The sequence below is a fragment of the Felis catus genome, chromosome D4 (genome assembly GCF_018350175.1).
Source record: "Felis catus isolate Fca126 chromosome D4, F.catus_Fca126_mat1.0, whole genome shotgun sequence".
NCBI classification, from domain to species: Eukaryota; Metazoa; Chordata; class Mammalia; order Carnivora; family Felidae; genus Felis; species Felis catus.
The window spans coordinates 40,051,357-40,069,885 of record NC_058380.1 but is presented as its reverse complement, the minus strand read 5'-3'; the positions used below and the strand labels follow the sequence as shown (position 1 = coordinate 40,069,885).

The window sequence follows — 18,529 nt, the reverse complement described above, 5'->3', positions numbered from 1 at the left end:
ACCTGCCATCTTTCATGCCTCCAGGACAGTGCTATCCTTCATATTCCTTCAACCCAAACAAGCACAGTGCGTGGGAGAAGGGCCTTTGGCGCCCGCTGTCCCCAGGGTCTTCCTCACCCGCCACTTCTGGTTCCTTTCATCTGGAAAGAAGACCCCTTCCATCTTCCAAGCGGCCAGCAGTCACCAGGGGAGACACTCTCCAGGGCTTTGCTTCCACAGATCTTTCTCGTATGAGGCTGAGGACCCAAGGGAAAGGCAAAACAGTAAGGATGGGGAGCTTCGGGGATGTGACGTGTGGAGTACATTGTGAAAGAATCAAAAAATACTAATGAGCATTCCCCAACGCTGAAGAAGCTGTTTGCTTCTCATAATGAGTGGGAGCCATGGTTCCGTGCCCAATCAGGCAGTGTCTTTTGTATACGGATATCAGAATGCTGCCGCACTTCCTTAATGGTACTACTCGAGGTGATGGATATGCTGACTCATCCATATGGTTTCTGCTTTGGTTCCTTTTGTGATCAAAACAGATAGGGAATGACCAGTGACCCTGGAACAGAATGAGATTATGTGATCTACTCGGGTGTGGAAACTGTGATGTTGACCTTATTAGCCCAGAGTTATAATCAGGCAAACACTCATGAGTGTATGTGCATTCCTGTGTGTGTGTATGTGTATGTTTTCTTAGACCGCTGTGTACTATTGACATATCACCAAAGTAAGGATGTCTTTTCTCCATAACTGAAGCTATGAATGTCCGAATCAACACTGATAAGTTGTGAATAGGTCCAGTGATTTTAAAAACTCTAATGATTTGATCATGGAAGGTTTTTTTTTTTTTATTTTTAATGTTTATTTATTTTTGAGAGAGAGAGAGAGAGAGAGAGAGAGAGAGAGAGAGAGAGAGAGAATGTGGGGGGAGGGACAGAGAGAGAGAGGAAGAGGCTCTCCACTGACAGCAGAGAGCCCCATGTGGGCCTCAAACTCAAACCATAAGATCATGACCTAAGCTGAAGTCAGCGCTTAACCAACTGAGCCACTCAGGTGCCCCTGGGTATGGAACGTCTTAAGAAACATACGTGTTTTGTTTCTTTCTCCTTCTTGTCCTTCTTGTCCTTCTTCTCCTTCTTCTCCTTCTTCTCCTTCTTCTTCTTCATTTATTTTTTGAGGGAGAGAGAGCCCGATGTGGGGCTCGAACTCACGGACTGCAAGATCGTGACCTGAGCCAAAGTTGGGCACTTAACCGACTGAGCCACCCAGGCGCCCCCTTAGGAAACATATGTTTTAAAAATTTTTAGACACTAACAAGATCTTACTGGAAGGGTTTTACCCCATTGCTAGTTATTTTTCAAGCCAAGTTTATTCATATTTTGTACTTTGTTGATTTCAGGTTCTTCCATCCTCTGTTTATAGAAATGGAACAGACATCATCTATAATGTAAGCACAATTTGAGAGAATTACTAAATTTCTTGTATTTATGGATGCAAAACATTTAGTGAAATTATTTTTCTTCTGCATTTATGTATGTCTCTTAAAAGCCTGTTTTGAAATTTGTTTCAGAGGCTTGGATGGCCAGGAAAGAAAAAAAAAAAAAACACCACAAACTTTTATCTTTTTTGCTTTAATCCAATTTTTGAGTTGCTCATTTTCCCGACAAATGTTTTTGTTTGCTACCTGGGTGTTTATGTTTTCTTTATTGTTGCTTTCTGATTTCCTCAAGTATCATGGAATGGTTTCCCTGCAACTACAGGATGATAGTTCCCCATCTCACCAAAGGAAGGCCAACATGTCCAGTATTAATCAGCCACAGAAGACAAGCCAAGGGGCAGAATTGCCTCAGGCAGATAAGGTGGAATCCACAACTGGCTCGCACTTCTCCAGACAGGTAGGAAAATCTTTTTACTTCCTATTCACCTGAGAGCCAGCTGTTTGCTGGGCCATAAAACTGCCTTCTAGCTTGGGGACTGATTGCTCAACACAAATGCTACCTAACAAATGAAAACCTAAAGACGGTGGGTGTGTGCTTAGCTTACAGTAAGTCAGATCTACATCACCTCTCCTTCCCACAGGCCCGGTTGCCCTCATTTCCAAAGAACTGCACACTGGAATTAAAGGGACTCTTCCACTTCCAAGAAAGCCTCCGAAAGCTGTACAAGTGTGATGGGATTACCTGGAGAGTGTGGAGCCCCCAAACCGAGGTGGGACCCGGGATGAACAGCAAGGTAGCTTTGCTGGCCGTATGCTCTGTGATAAGCTAATAGCAAGTGATCTGACGCTTCGTCCACCTGCCCTTGTCACACTTGGAAGGTGAAGAGGAAAATAGGGCCCAGGTGGTGTTTTACAAATCACAAAGCACATTAGGTAATCGATGCAATTGAAGAAGGTGTTTACTCGTGTTGTTTAATCGTCAGAATGTCAAGGGTGTAAAATCGAGACAGTGCGGACTTCAGTGGTGTTTTCTATAGAGAGCCATCACATCTCTCAAGGTGGAGAATTGGGATAAGGGCCGACCTCCTTTCTGGTGACCAAATGACTCTGTTCAAGATAGGGGACTCATAGATTCTTTGTGCGGAGAGCAGGCTGCAGATTTTAAAGACTTACCATGTCAACATGGACCACTGTATTTCAGGAGGTGGAAGGTGGATCCTGCCCGGCTGGGTGGCACCGTCACTCAGGCTACTGCCACTCCGTGATCACGGAACAGAAAGGCACCTGGGACACAGCAGCCCGAGCTTGCCAAGAACAGTAAGAAACCCTATTTCCTGTTAATTAATGTTTTCTTTCATACCGTTTCTCTTTTTTCTCATGCAACTTCGGGGTCGCTTCTTTCATTCAAGCGTCGAGTGTCTGATATCTACTTGGTTTTGTTTTAGGAACCCCAGGAGAGTTCTGTAGTTCAGGATGGATTTGAGATTGACCTTGATAATGTGTTTTGACTTACCGCTTTTATGTGAAAAATGTGCCGTTGCGGAAGTTCTATTTTTTAGCTTTTCTTGATCTTTTGGAGAAAGTCAGAAGGAGCTGTTCTGAGTCCGCAGCATTGTAGTTTCTATCATTTTATTATTAGTAGTATTAAGTAAGGGTTCCTGCCCACGAATTTGAAAATACATGGCAATGAAAGGATCAGACCTATGACAATGCAAGAGACATTGATGATTATGAAGCCAGACAAGTTGGACAAAGGGTCAGTGGGTCCGTAGGCAATGGGACACAAGATGACTTGTGGTCAAATAATGACAACAAAATTGATCTATTCCAGAAAGACTTTAAAAATGCATATGTGCCTATCCCTGACCCCCCCCCCCCTTTTTGTCTACCTGGATATTATTCGGCTAATATGCCCCAACCGCTGGAAACTGAGACTAGAGAAGTCTCTGGTGAATAACAGTCCGATTTTGCACTTCATCAAATTCAAAAAGTTATGCTCCTCTAAAAACACTATTAAGAGGGGCACCTGGATGGGTCACTCGGTTAAGCGTCCGATGTCGGCTCAGGTCACGATCTCATGGTCTGTGAGTTGGAGCCCCGTGTCAGGTTCTGTGCTGACAACTCAGAGCCTGGAGTCTGCTTCAGATTGTGTCTCTCTTTCTGCCCCTCCCTCTCACACACACACACACACACACACACACACACACACAATCTCTCTCTCTCGAAAATAAACATTAAAAAAGATTTAAAAATAAATAAATAAAAACACTATTAAGAAAATGAAAGAGCAGGGGCGCCTGGGTGGCTCAGTCGGTTAAGTGACCGACTTCGGCTCAGGTCATGATCTCACCACTCGTGAGTTCGAGCCCCGCATTAGGCTCTGTGCTGACAGCTCAGAGCCTGGAACCTGCTTCGGATTCTGTGTCTCCCTCACTCTCTGCTCCTCCCCTGCTCACACTCTGTCTCTCTCTCTCAAAAATAAATAAAGATTTAAAAAAATTAAAAAGAAAAAAAGAAAATGAAAGAGCAAACCACATTTGGGAAAGCCAATCTCAAATCGTATATCTACCTAGGTCTCAAATCCAGAAAACGCAGACAATTCCTATAAATCAATAACAAGAAGACAACCTGATTAAAAACATAGCAAATGACTTGGAGGCTTCACAAGAAAAGATACACAATTGGTCAATAAGTACATGAAAAGATATACCACCATTAGACGTCAGGGAAACGCAGATGAAAACCACGGTGAAATACCATTTCCCACCCACTGTAAAATCACCAAGACTGCCAACGTCAGATGGTGCAGAGCCAATGGAATTCTCACGTGTGTTGGTGGAACGGTAAAATAGTACCACCACTTTGTAGAACCGTCTGGCACTTTCTTATGTTTACACGTATTTACCCTGTGACCTGACATCTCTACTCCTAGGTATTTACCCGAGAGAAATAAAAGTAGATGCTAAAAAAAAAGGTGGGGGGGGGCATTCGCAAGAATGTCATGGCAACTTTTTCCATAATAATAATGGTTCGGGTCTGGGGCACCTGGGTGGCTCAGTTCTTGATCTCAGGGTCGTGGGTTCAGGCCCCGCCCTGGGCTCTGTGCCAGCAGTGAAGCCTACTTGAAAAAATTAGCTTAGTTGATTTATAGGGGTGGTTTATATTTTCTCCATCAACAAGGAAATAGATAAATTTTCTTTTTTGATCATTTATTTTATAAATGATAAAATGGAATGAACTAAAACCTCCAACCATGTGGATAAATCTCAAAAACATGTAGAGAGGAAGCAGCCCATCATAAAAGAGTACAAAATATATGATTTTTTGGTACGAATAGGAAAAACTAATTTATTAGTTGGTGTTAGAAATAAAAAAACACCTGTTATCTCTGGCAGGGATTGTAGGGTGACTAAAAAACCATGAGGTAGTAGCATGAGGTAATATTCTAGAGTGATGGAAATGTTCTATGTCTTGCTCTGGATCGTTGTTACCTGAATACAACTGTTAAAGTTCATTGAATTGAATACTTAAACATTTGTGCATTTGATTCTATGGAAGTTATAACTAGTTTTTAAAAGGCTAATAAAATATTTTAAAAGTCTATTTTTTATTTTTTTAAATTTCTCATTCTTTTTAAAAAATTTGTTAAATTTTTATTTATTTATTTTTGAGAGAGGAAGAGAGAGAGAGAGAGAAAGCACAAGTGGGACAGGGCAGAGAGAGAAGGAGACACAGAATCTGAAGCAGGCTCCAGGCTCTGAGCTGTTAGCACAGAGCCCCACGCAGGTCTTGAACCTACAAACCGTGAGATCATGACCCGAGCTGAAGTCAGACACTCAACTGACTGAGCCACCCAGGTGCCCCTAAAAGTCTACTTAAAAACTGGTCAAATTGGGGCGCTTGGGTGGCTCAGTCGGTTAAGCATCCGACTTGAGCTCAGGTCATGATCTCATGGTTCACAAGGTCAAGTCCTGAATTTGGCTCTGTGCTGAAAGCTCAGAGCCTGGAGCCTGTTTCCGATTCTGTGTCTCCCTCTCTCTCTGCCCCTTCCCTGCTCTCACTCTATCTCTCACTCTCGAAAACAAATAAATGTTAAAAAAACAAAAACTGGTCAAGTCAACCACCATTTTCTTCACTAACGTATTTCATATCTTAAGTATAAGTATGGGTACCATAGAGGTTAAACAGTGGCTTTCGGGCTTCTGTTGGTGAGTGGGTGGTATAAGATAAATGAAACTATTTTTTAAAATTCTATAAATAATTATTGTTTAAATGCATATATTCCCATCATGTTATATGTTAGGAAGAGTTATGACATCCTGTCATCCAAATAACTGGTGTCTTACTTTTATTTAAAGTTTGTCTTAATGCTTTGAAAGCCCGGGTAGGAAGACTGGCATAGGTCTTTCTCCCCTCCCCCCACCCCCCCACCTTGAGGAAAAAGCTTTGGTGTGGAATCAGAACCTCTCTGAATTAGCAATGAGAAGATTGCAACATGCTACGAAGGGAAGGATATGGTTTCTTTCCTGATGAAAGTGAAAGCAAGTACAGAAATACAGTTATGCTGCAGCCAGGGTTATCAAGATCGAATTGCTGTGGGGATTTGTTGGTAAAATATAGATGCAAAGCAACAGAACCCCCACACCTCAAGTTTGAAAGCAGACTTATTGTTTATTTTCCACTGTTACTCAAATAGCAGTGCAAGTAACTCCGCTGGCCTATAATGAAGCTTTAACTGGTCCTTCATGTTATGAGAAAAAGAAGGACATGTATTGAGCGACATCTTTCCATCCGTCCATCAATGTTGGCATAGGGTCACCAAGTATTTTTACTTAGAAGGACTGTTCTTTACTCTGATATTATGATCTTCTAGCTTTTTGGTGTCAAAACTCGTTTCTTTTGAAATAATGGCAATTTACGGTAACATTGATACCTTCATGGTGACTAACCTACATGAATCCCCCAATATATATATTTTTTATTTTATTGATCCATCTCATTGCAGCTAGGTTTTAATGGTGAGTGCAAAAAGTGGAAAGACTGGAAATGCAAATTGGTGCAGCCACTCTGGAAAACAGTGTGGAGGTTCCTCAAAAAATTAAAAATAGACCTACCCTATGACCCAGCAGTAGCACTGCTAGGAATTTACCCAAGGGATACAGGAGTACTGATGCATAGGGGCACTTGTACCCCAATGTTTATAGCAGCACTCTCAACAATAGCCAAATTATGGAAAGAGCCTAAATGTCCATCAACTGATGAATGGATAACGAAATTGTGGTTTATATACACAATGGAGTACTACGTGGCAATGAGAAAGAATGAAATATGGCCCTTTGTAGCAACGTGGATGGAACTGGAGAGTGTGATGCTAAGTGAAATAAGCCATACAGAGAAAGACAGATACCATATGTTTTCACTCTTACGTGGATCCTGAGAAACTTAACAGAAGTCCATGGGGGAGGGGAAGGGAAAAAACAAGAGTTAGAGAGGGAAGGAGGCAAACCATAAGAGACTCTTAAAAACTGGGAATATGGGGTGCCTGGGTGGCGCAGTCGGTTAAGCGTCTGACTTTAGCCAGGTCACGATCTCGCGGTCCGTGAGTTCGAGCCCTGTGTCAGGCTCTGGACTGATGGCTCAGAGCCTGGAGCCTGTTTCCGATTCTGTGTCTCCCTCTCTCTCTGCCCCTCCCCCGTTCATGCTCTGTCTCTCTCTGTCCCAAAAATAAATAAACGTTGAAAAAAAAAATTTAAAAACTGGGAATAAACTGAGGGTTGATGGGGGGTGGGAGGGAGGGGAGGGTGGGTGATGGGTACTGAGGAGGGCACCTTTTGGGATGAGTACTGGGTGTCATATGGAAACCAATTTGACAATAAATTTCATAAAAAAAAAGAAAAAAACCCCCAAAAGTGGAAAGACTAGTTACACATCTATTAATCTAGTCATACATCTATTAATTTTATACATCTGCTCATCCCAATAATAAACTTAAGGCCCAAATTATTTTAAAAGCCTAGCTACTTCCTCATGCATTTGACCTAAGATTTCATCTGCAACTTGGGTCGAAGCATTGTACCCTGACCCTGTTACGGCAGCCTGACCTTGCCGGTGATGCCTTCCTTTGATATTACCCCTTATTGTTTACAGAATTCTTTCCCATATAGTAACTGATCTGATCCTCTCATCACTTCTGTGGTATTATTGTCTCCACTCTGCAGATAAAACGGAAGACATTTGGGGAAGCAAAATCACTTGCTCGTGATCACATAGGCGAGTAAGTGGAAGCGACAGGACTCTTATTTTCTATGACACTCTCCAAAACAGCTCCATAAACATAGGGACTCTCTCATCTCAGGTGAATCGACAGCACAGCTATGTTGAACTAACCTAAAGCAGGTTTCCAAATGGAGTATTAATATTTTGTATCTTTCGCGGCACAAACGTGTTACGAGTTTTATTAAATTATGGAGTCTAAATTTCCTTTGGATTGGAATCAAAGTTACCTTTCACAGCAAACCTAAGGTACAATCAGGTTCTCAGTTTAATTCACTGCATTCAACAAATATTTGGGTACTTACCGTACTAGAAATATCTAGACAGACTGCACTAAAAACTTTTTAAAAAATGTTTATTTACTTTGGAGAGAGAGAGAGAGAGAGAGAGAGAGAGAGAGAGAGAGAGCAGATGAAAGGCAGAGAGAGGGAGACAGAGAATCTGAAGCAGGCTCCAGGCTCTGAGCTGTCAGCACAGAGCCCGACGCAGGGTTCGAACTCACAAACTGTGAGATCATGACCTGAGTGGAAGCTGGACACTTACCCAACTGAGCCACCCAGGCGTTCCCAGACTGCATTTTTAAAAAAAAATTTTTAACGTTTGTTTTTTATTTTTGGGACAGAGACAGAGCATGAGTGGGGGGAGGGTCAGAGAGAGAGGGAGACACAGAATCTGAAGCAGGCCCCAGGCTCTGAGCTGTCAGCACAGAGCCCAACGCAGGGTTCGAACTCACAAACTGTGAGATCATGACCTGAGTGGAAGCTGGACACTTACCCAACTGAGCCACCCAGGCGTTCCCAGACTGCATTTTTTAAAAAAATTTTTTTAACGTTTGTTTTTTAGTTTTGGGACAGAGACAGAGCATGAGTGGGGGGAGGGTCAGAGAGAGAGGGAGACACAGAATCTGAAGCAGGCTCCAGGCTCTGAGCTGTCAGCACAGAGCCCGACGCGGGGCTCGATCTCACGGGCCGTGAGATCATGACCTGAGCCGAAGTCGGACACTTAGCCGACTGAGCCACCCAGGTGCCCCCAGACTGCATTTTAAAGTCTTATCCCCCAGTATTGGCCCCACAAGCCAATAACTAAATCATTCTTCATTCATCAATGAGCTTCATAGAAATTGACAGCATTTTTCTCCAGATACGGCTGTCCTTATGGCAAGTCTTTAAACGCTGCATTTTACATCAGTAGGGTGTTCCATACAATCCTGACAATTCCTTCCCACATCTCCTTCTCAGAAAGCTCTATTAAGAACGTGAAAGTTGGGGCGCCTGGGTGGCGCAGTGGGTTAAGCGTCCGACTTCAGCCAGGTCACGATCTCGCGGTCCGGGAGTTCGAGCCCCACGTCGGGCTCTGGGCTGATGGCTCGGAGCCTGGAGCCTGTTTCCGATTCTGTGTCTCCCTCTCTCTCTGCCCCTCCCCCGTTCATGCTCTGTCTCTCTCTGTCCCAAAAATAAATAAACATTGAAAAAAAAAATTAAAAAAAAAAAAAGAATGTGAAAGTCACTAAATTTAAATGGTAGCATTTAGCTTTCACTGAGTTGATGTCTTACTGTAGATCTAGTTAAGAAGTTCTCTGGATCTCAGTGCAACAATGTGAGTTACAAGCAGTATTTGTTGATTGCATATATGAGAACATAAATGGTATTTAGAAATAGTATAAATAGGAGGATAGTTTGTGCTAGAATAACTATTATAACATCTATTATAGTAGTGATGGAAAATTTCCATCTCTCTTATTAATTCAAGGATATTAAAGGTCATATCTAGTCGATCAAACATGATGTTATAAGCAGGTTCAGCAGTAATTTGTTCAATTATTTTTGAAGTTATTTTGATAAATGCTGGTCTCAGGGAATTGTTTTAAGCTCTAAAACTGTGATTTCTTTATAGATATTAAACTGAGAAAGCTTTCAGGACAAAAATAATTAAGGACAATTGGTGTTTTTCCATCATATTTTAGAAAGAAACTAATTATGTATCAGTAATATAAACCCTTTCAAACTGCACATTATGTATTTGCCAGAATGGTCCAGAACTTAAAACGTCTATCAAATACCATTTCTGATGGTATCCCAGAATGTGTTAAGAGAGGTAAAGAAACTGCGTGTGTGTGAGATTTTTAAAATATCACAAAAAGCTTTTCATTTTGAAACTTTATTTGGAAAAGATGAGTATGAATATGTGATCTGATTGTATTTGTATGACACTTCAATATGCATTGCATCTCAAAAGGACAAGAATGATTACCCCCGGGAACGGTTGATAACTAGTTACGTTTCACAAAATGTACATTGATAACTAGTTACATTTCACAAAACGTCTAGCGGTGAGTGGAAAGCAAAACTGAAAAGGAAAACGAAAAGATCTCCATAGTCCTTTGGTTTGGTCCTTCTGCAAGGAACATTTTTGGGCAGGAGGGCCCCCTCCTCAGGGTAATTTTTCTCTGAACCCCGAGACCTCCTCTACCAGTCATTGTGTTTTTGTTCACCTGTTGGGCCTCCGTGCCTCCCTTCACCTATTCCCTTTCAGGGTCATTTTGTTTTGTTCTTCTCCACCACCTTTGTCTTGAACACCAGATACTCTTCACTGTATCATACACCTGAATCTAATATAACACTGTCCGTTAACAATACTGGAATTAAGATAAAAAAGACTTAATTAAAAACGTGTATATAAAAGAAAGAACAACAGATATTCTGGGAATCATCAATTCCTTCTGTGCTATAAAACTTATAGTTTTAACATTTCGCAACCTGGATATTTGCCTTCCTATGACTTAATTTTAGGAGAGGTTTTTACAGTTTATAATTAGAGTTACTATTAATATTAGTGTGTTTTTGATTTGGTATCAGGAATCATTGTTCAATTCTGGGCTGCGTTTCCTGGGGCTCCCTCCCTTCCCTGAAGATCCTTTACTAAGGGTCGTTTACAGCACCCGTGTTTCAAGAAGAACAACAAATTTGGCTTTGCTCCCTGTCCCTAATCAGATTGCTAACTCAACTCAATCTTTATCTCCCATCTCCTTTCCTCTCCATTGGTGTTTTATTATTTTTCCAACTCAGAGGAGCCAGACTCCTAGATTAGGTATTTCTTGAATTTGCATATTGTAATCTCATCTGCTAGTTTCCTTAGGCAGTCATTGTACATTGGTAATTCTCTTATTATAAATCATTATCTATGAAACCATTTTGTTTTCCCACAGGACTGTCTGGAACCCCTGCTGGCCTATCCTTAAAGAGTTACTCTGAAGTACATCTGTACTTACTCAAAACATTTCAAAGGAGTAGATGTGTATTTCTTTACCGAGGCAAATCAAAGTTTCTGGTTTATTTTATTTTATTTATTTATTTATTTATTTTGGTAAACAATATAATTACATTTTATTTTTTTTATTTTTTTAACTTTTCTTTTTTTCTTCAATATATGAAATTTAAAGTTTCTGTTTTTATTTATTTTTTAATTTTATTTATTTATTTTTTGGGTGAACAATATAATTACATTTTTTTTATTTTTTTTAACTTTTCTTTCTTTTTTTCTTCAATATATGAAATTTAAAGTTTCTGTTTTTATTTATTTTTTTAATTTTATTTATTTATTTTTTTTTTTGGGTGAACAATATAATTACATTTTTTTTATTTTTTTAACTTTTCTTTCTTTTTTTCTTCAATATATGAAATTTAAAGTTTCTGTTTTTATTTATTTTTTTAATTTTATTTATTTATTTATTTTTTGGGTGAACAATATAATTACATTTTTTAAATTTTTTTTAACTTTTCTTTCTTTTTTTCTTCAATATATGAAATTTAAAGTTTCTGTTTTTAACACTATACTTTGAATGCCTTCAAACTGCAGAGCTGTCAAAAGGTTTTTATTTATGTGTCTCTCTCTTTTTTTTTCATTTGTATATCTCTCTATATACATATCTATAGAAGTAACGTTCATGCTGTTTCGTGTGGATACGGAATAAAGAAGAAAAGGAATGGTTTTGTAAAATAATCAACATACCGGTGCCTAAATGTTCATTTGATAAATGACTATGGTCTAACATTTTACCTGTCCTAAACACAGCTGTTTTCCCATCTTGCTCTTTTGGGACTTTTTGCTTCTTGGAGAGACACACACACACAAAAATCAAACTTGTACCTGGCCAGTGAAAATGGATTTTACAAAGTCTGCTCTAACGATAGTTTCAAGAATCTTAAAGCAAGAGGAGACGGTAAATATCCTTGAATGAGACCTGTTACTTCCTGATGATGAAGGCTCCAGTTATATCCGTAAAGGAATTAGAGGCAGAGCGGGAAGAGAACGCAGGTCTCCCACACTCTGTTCAGTACACCATGTTGAGTGAGGCAGCCCCGTGAGCCTTCCCTTGGCCTACATTTAACACACATTTGATACTCTGGGTTCTAAACCCTCAACACGTTAGAATTACCATATTGGATGTGAGAGGAAGGCAAGAAGTTGTGCCGTCAAATCTGCTGTAACTGTCAGACAGGAGATGACAGTAAATAATGAGGTCAGAGCCCAGTCACCAAAACCCAAATCCAGCAGGCTGAGGCCACTAGGAGAAGGGTAAAGAGAGAGCCTTATATGTATCTCAGAAGTCCTAGAATTTACCACTGCATTATAGAACAGTAAAGTACTGGTTTTAGTGGGGAAAAAAATCATTAAGAAATGGATAAATTATGTTCACCATAGGTGATCTGGAAAAGCAGAGAAATGCCTCTGAAATTTGGAAAGACAGGCAAGATGAATAAAATTCAATTCAACAGTTTTCTAAACGGGTACAAGTATCACCAGTTTTGTTTCCTACTTTTAAAAACGTCAGTGGATATTAACCAGACAAGAACGTGGTGGCTTTGTTTCTTGTTTGAAATTTTCTGTATTAAAAAAAAAAAAAAGAACAAAAGAAAAAAATAATTACAAGCCTTTTACTGAAGACATTTTAAAAGAGCTTTTAATGAGCACTGTTGGAGAATTAGAAACAATCAAATATTGCTTATAGGAATAATTCAGCTAGCTACAAAAATAGTTCATAAAGAATTCTCATGCCAGTTATAATGTCTATCATCAAAAAGATAGGAGATAACAATTGCTGGTGAGGATGTGGAGAAAAAAAAAACCCCGCCGTGTACTAGAGATGAGATTGCAAATTGGTGCAGACACTGTGGAAAACAGTATGGAGTATCCTCAAAAGTTTCTAGACAGAACTACCTTGGGGCGCCTGGTTCGCTCAGCCAATGGAGTGTCCGACTCTGGGTTGTGGCTCAGGTCATGATCAAGCCCTGAGTTGGGCTCTGAGCTGAGTGTGGAGGCTGCTTAAGATCCTCTCTCTCTTTCCCTCTGCCCCTCTCTTCTGCTCATGCTCCCTGGCTCTCTCTCGCTCTCTCTCTCTAAAAAGAAAAAAAGAACTACCAGATGATCCAGAAATTCCACTTCTGGGATTATATCTGAAGGAAATCGAAATAGAATGTTGTGGAGATATCTGCATCCCCATGTTATAGCATGTTTATTATTTATAATAGCTGAGGCATTGAAATAACCTAAGCTTCCATTGACAGATGAATGAATAAAGAAGTTGTGATACACATACACACACCCAGGAATATTATTCAGCCATAAAAAAAGAAGGAAATCCTACCATTTGTAACAACATAATATGCATCGAGAGTATTATGCAAAGTGAAATGAATCTGATAGAGAAAGACAAATACTATACGATCTCACTGATATGTAGAATCTTAAAACAAAACAAAACAAACTCACAGGAAAAAAGATCAGATGTGAGTGGCAGAGGCCAGGGATATGGGGTGAAGTAATTGGATGAAGGTGGTCAAAAGGTACAGACTTTCAGTTATAAGATGATTAAGTACTGGGATATCACATACAATATGAGGAATGTAGCTGACACTGATATATGATATTATATGATATTATATGATATATGATATATGAGAGTTATTAAGAGAGTAAATCCCAAGAGTTCTCACCACAAGGAAATAATTTTGTTTTTCCTGTTTTTTTCTATCTATACGAGCCGATGGATGCTACCTAAACTCACTATGGTAATCATCTCACAACGCATATGAGTCAAGTCATTATGCTATACACCTTAAACATAAAAACAATTCTATTTGGGGGGGAAATATGTATGATTATAGGACTATGTGCTTTAACTTTTTTACAACCTATGAACATTTCATGCTCATTTCACTGAGTATGATCAAAGGGTCACAATTATTGGCATATTTGATTAAACATACCAAGCGCAAAATGTCGGCCTCGAGTAATTTTATCTGAATAGTCTGGGTTACCTTACTGGTCAAATTAACTGGATACTTGCCAAATTTATGCCATTTAGAGATAGACCCTTTGCGAGAGGAGTAATATTTTGGCATTAATTTTTATAAAGTAGGTAGTTGCTGATTTTTCTAAAGATATTTAAACACTGTTGAATTTGTACCTAGATAGTATAAAAAATATCCCTTTCTTTGCTGTTACCTATCCCACTTTACAGATAGTCGTTAAAATACAAAAATGAAAGAGTATAAAAATCTTGGAAAATTTTCCGTGTGTGTGTGTGTGTGTGTGTGTGTGTGTGTCTGTGTGTGTGTGTGTGTGTGTATACACTTTTCTATTTTGAACAGATTTGATTTCTGTTCTGCATTCCATATCAACAGGAGTGTTGGAGTCCCTGTCACCAATGCTTTCCTTTTTGTTTGTTTGCAGTCACCTGGGCAGCCTCGTCACCGTTCTCTCCAGGCAGCATATGCGGTGGCTGTGGGACATCAGCGGACGGAAGCCATTTTGGATAGGCAAGTGTCTGCGCTGAGGAGGGAGGCAGGAACATGAAGGAGGCGTCTCCCTCCCATGGGCCAAATAATTGTGGTTTGCAGTAACAGGCAACAGTTCGATGATTGGACAGTCTATTTTTTCTTTTTTGGAGGGGGCACCCAGTGGATGGTCTGCCTTTTAAAACTCATTTTAGTTACACAATGCTTTCATTTTTGGACATCTATCTCAAAGAAATAATAAGGGATGTGGCTTGGATTATAGGTAAGAGAATTCAACAAATGGTATTTCTAAAAGTAAAAAATTAGAAGCACTTGTCAATAGGGGATGGTTAAATAAATTATAGTATAGCCACAAGAAGGAATATTTAATATTTAATGCTTTTGTAAGGCGTAAAATATTAAAGACATAACAAAGTGCTTTATGTTTATTATTTCATTCAAGAAATACACGTTGGAAGCATATTATATATAAAATACATAACGTATTGCATTTGTGGCAGGTGCTAAGTAAAAAAGCAGAGTCCACAGCGATATGAAGCAGAAAATAATTATGAGAAAAAATTTATATACATGTGATATATATATGCATATGGTATATACATATGCATATATAAAGAAATACGTTAAAGAATTAGAAATGTTTGCAGCTATTGACAAGTATAGGCGATCTTAATTTTATCCCTTGTTTTCTGAAGTTTTAACATCTTCAATTTTAACAGGAATACAAATCTCTTCAGATTCTATTTTTAGAAGTAGAATTCTCAGGGCGCTTCAAAGTCAGTATTTCCACCGTCTGACCTTGAAGGTATTGGATTTCAGGGAACTGTACTAAACCCAATCTTGGCTTCTCTGAATCTCTGTAATACTTAGTACATCTTGAAATTCTGAAATTTTCTGAGAGTATGAAGCTAAAGCTAGAGGAGACATTTTCTTCACTTCCACAATGACTGATTTCAAGGCCCTGTTCCCACAGAATACTTAGGCATAGCATCTTCTGATCAAAGATGCAAGGAAACAATCCGGAAGGAGATAGTTCATTTTATTCTACCCCAAAATATTGAGGGAGGCTCACTCAGGAGGTTATAGGTTATGCAGCTAAGACTATTTTCATGGTTAAATTTGGTTGGGAGATGTCAGATCATGCTGTTACAGGGGATTCTTTTCTGATTTTATTCTCTTTATTTCTATTATGAAGGAGAGCGAGGAGGAGGAATGTTTCTTTAAGAAAAATTACAAAAGCTTTGCAACACTGAAGTGTAATTTGTAAAATTGCCAGTGGGAGTAGAGAGGCAAGTTGAGAAGAGCTGCTTTTTGTTGGAATTATAGCAGACTGAAAAAAAATCTTACGTTCCAGACTAAAAATAATATCTAGTTAGGCTACTTTCGAACAAGAAAACCAAGAGATTTAAATAGCAAAGAAGAAGAACTATAGACAAGAGTGTAACCTGTTTCCCTGGGATAGGAGTTCTGCCTGTGGAATAATACGAATAATAATTGCCATTTATTAGACATGCATGCGTGCTGTGAAACGTACATGCATTATCTTATTTCAGACTGAAAATGGCCCTCGATATACTATTTTTATTCCCATTTCTTAGATGAGGAAACTAAAACTCAAAGTGGTTAAGTAACCTGCCCGAAGATGCTCAACTAGCGAGGATTTGGATTCGGATCGGCCAAATGTTCTCAACTGTGTCTTAGGATTCCCAGATCCTATTCTGTGTTTCAGAATGTAGGCTCACGTTTGTACATGATTGCTGAGATTAGAGCAAGAGACTGACGTGATACCCAAGCATAAATGTAATAAAATAATTTGGCACATTCTTTGGTTCACATCAGGTTTGAATGACCAAGTGCATGCTGGCCACTGGGAGTGGATTGGTGGTGAACCTGTCGTCTTCACCAACTGGAGGAAAGGCCCCCCTCAACGTTCAAAGCCTGGGAAGAACTGTGTTTTGGCTCAAAGACAAGGGAAATGGCAAACGCAGGACTGTAGCAAGAGCAAACCTCACAGTTACGTGTGCTCCAGGAAACTCGAAAAGTAACTAGCCTTACAGGTGCCCACTTGGAATTTCTCACCTATTTATTTACAGGATTTGTACATGTTGTTCAATAGAAGACAAGGTGTCATGATTGACTTGGTACTTTTTTTTTTTTTTTAATCATAGTTTATGAGTGATTCTATCTGGTAAAAAAGGAACATAGAAGAAGAGTTCCAGGAAGATCGATCAATGAATATTTCTTTAGGGAAGACAGACAATTCTTGGATTTCAATACATTTCAGAATAAATGCCTGAAGTATTATATGGTCCAAGATTTGCTGATTCCAGGAGACTCCCACCCTGACCCCACTCCATATCTGAGTCAGTACCAATTTCATGGTCCTTGGATTTTTTTTTTAATCCCAATATCTCAAATGAGCCCATTCCAAAATCTGTATTGCTGGTGCGTCTCCCACTTCAGTCTGAGTAAAAGAAATTCTACCGGTTCCTTAAATCACAGTTGAGGTGCCATCATTGCTTTGTCCCTTTGGAGGTCTTTCACGTGTGAACCCTAAGATAGGAGGCTGTGGATAAAAAGAGTATTGTCCGTGGTGGAAAAGGAAGGCTTTACATGGGAGAATCTCACAGATGGAAACTCATTTGCAAAGCTCTAGTTCAAGTGAGAATCCAGAGGCTACCTGTACCCCAGAGGTCTACCCATCACCACTCGTGAGACAGATTGCTTTCTTCAATGAAAATGTTGGCCTTGTACCATTCCAAAGCCAATCGTTCCATTTCCCTGGCCTTATAGATTCATGAGAAATCGGAAGCCACACGAACCTCTCTTTTCATTTGCGTGTGTAGTACGCAGTGACGTTTGTCAAGGACGTTTGAAACAGAGTATATGTGAACGAGGGTTACAAGTTGGAAGAAAAACGCTGCTTCCTCAGAAGTGTCCCAATGAACTATGTTGATGAACAAAGAAAAATAACAGTGAAAACAGAGCCCTTGAAAACCTATATTCTCAGGAAGGATTTTGATATAATTTTGAGCCCTGAAGTCTTTAATATTTGTAGAAATGGCACGCTAGCTTGATTCGCTAACATAAAGGTACCTTATTAATTTATAATATCAGCAGAACAAAACATTTTTGTACCAGTGAGACGTGTTGCAGCCTTACAAGAACTCCCATCTGAAATCAAGGGTTAATTACAGGAAATTAGAAATTTACTTCTGAAGCATGCGCTCTAAATTCTCCTCTTTTCATAATCACTGAAAAGAACGGTTGTGCCAAACGTAACTTTCTCTCTGAGCACCGGTGTAATTTCAGCATCAAAATGGGGTTCCCAAGTAGACGAAAGCTTTGGTGCGGGTTTTATTATAATAACATGTTCAGTAAAACTAAAATAAACTGAAGAGATTCAGTCCGGTTTCTGGATATAACGCATGACCAGCTTGTTTTATTTCTGCTCATTTATCAAGATGTTAGTTATTAGAAGTATTTACAAAGAGCAGCTGGGATAAAGTTTAGGCATTAATGGCATCGCGGAGTCAGAAGGCTCCTTACCTTAGGTATCACGAGTAGTCTGGACTGATACAACATCCAGATCTCTTGTAGGACATAAGCATTCTCTGGTATTTAACCAAAAGATGCAAAACCCACCCTCCATACCAGCTCCGATCCTTTCTGGTCCACGGGCGTCTGCAGTGTGGGCAGGTGAGATGCCAGTTAAAGAAACGATGAGTTGTTTACCTAAAGAGGTCCATCCGAGGAGGGAAAGTAAAAATTCAAGAAATGGAGAACTCAGGGGCCACTTCTTCCTACTAAAACCCTAGGACTCTGTTAACTAGTTAAAACTGGGAATCCAGAACCATGGCTGTTAAGTAGAGCCTGGTCAGTGGGGTAGGTTTTATCATCCTTTTCTGAAATGACAATGATATGTAAGTGTAATTGCAAATGTTAGCACAAGGAGAGGGTGTTTTGATTCGTATAGTGACTAGAAATATGAGAATAATATTTTTTTTAATTTTTTTTCAACGTTTATTTATTT

The 18,529-nt window shown here is 39.5% G+C and overlaps 1 protein-coding gene across 12 annotated transcripts in view; it reads left to right on the top strand.

The window, feature by feature from the left end:
• Nucleotides 1-17,925, top strand: part of FREM1 (FRAS1 related extracellular matrix 1) — a 313,656-nt gene extending 295,731 nt beyond the window's left edge. For 10 of the 12 annotated variants that reach the window (XM_045043745.1, XM_045043744.1, XM_019815979.3 and 7 more), the window contains 7 exons: nucleotides 25-263; nucleotides 1,388-1,435; nucleotides 1,719-1,883; nucleotides 2,068-2,220; nucleotides 2,628-2,743; nucleotides 14,432-14,517; nucleotides 16,336-17,925. In XM_045043745.1, the coding sequence (XP_044899680.1) occupies nucleotides 25-263; nucleotides 1,388-1,435; nucleotides 1,719-1,883; nucleotides 2,068-2,220; nucleotides 2,628-2,743; nucleotides 14,432-14,517; nucleotides 16,336-16,541 (1,013 nt within the window). In that variant the 3' untranslated portion in view covers nucleotides 16,542-17,925. The remainder of the gene's footprint in view (nucleotides 1-24; nucleotides 264-1,387; nucleotides 1,436-1,718; nucleotides 1,884-2,067; nucleotides 2,221-2,627; nucleotides 2,744-14,431; nucleotides 14,518-16,335) is intronic. The other 2 variants (XM_045043746.1, XM_019815989.2) reach the window with 2 other exon arrangements.
• The last annotated feature ends 604 nt before the right edge of the window (nucleotides 17,926-18,529 follow it).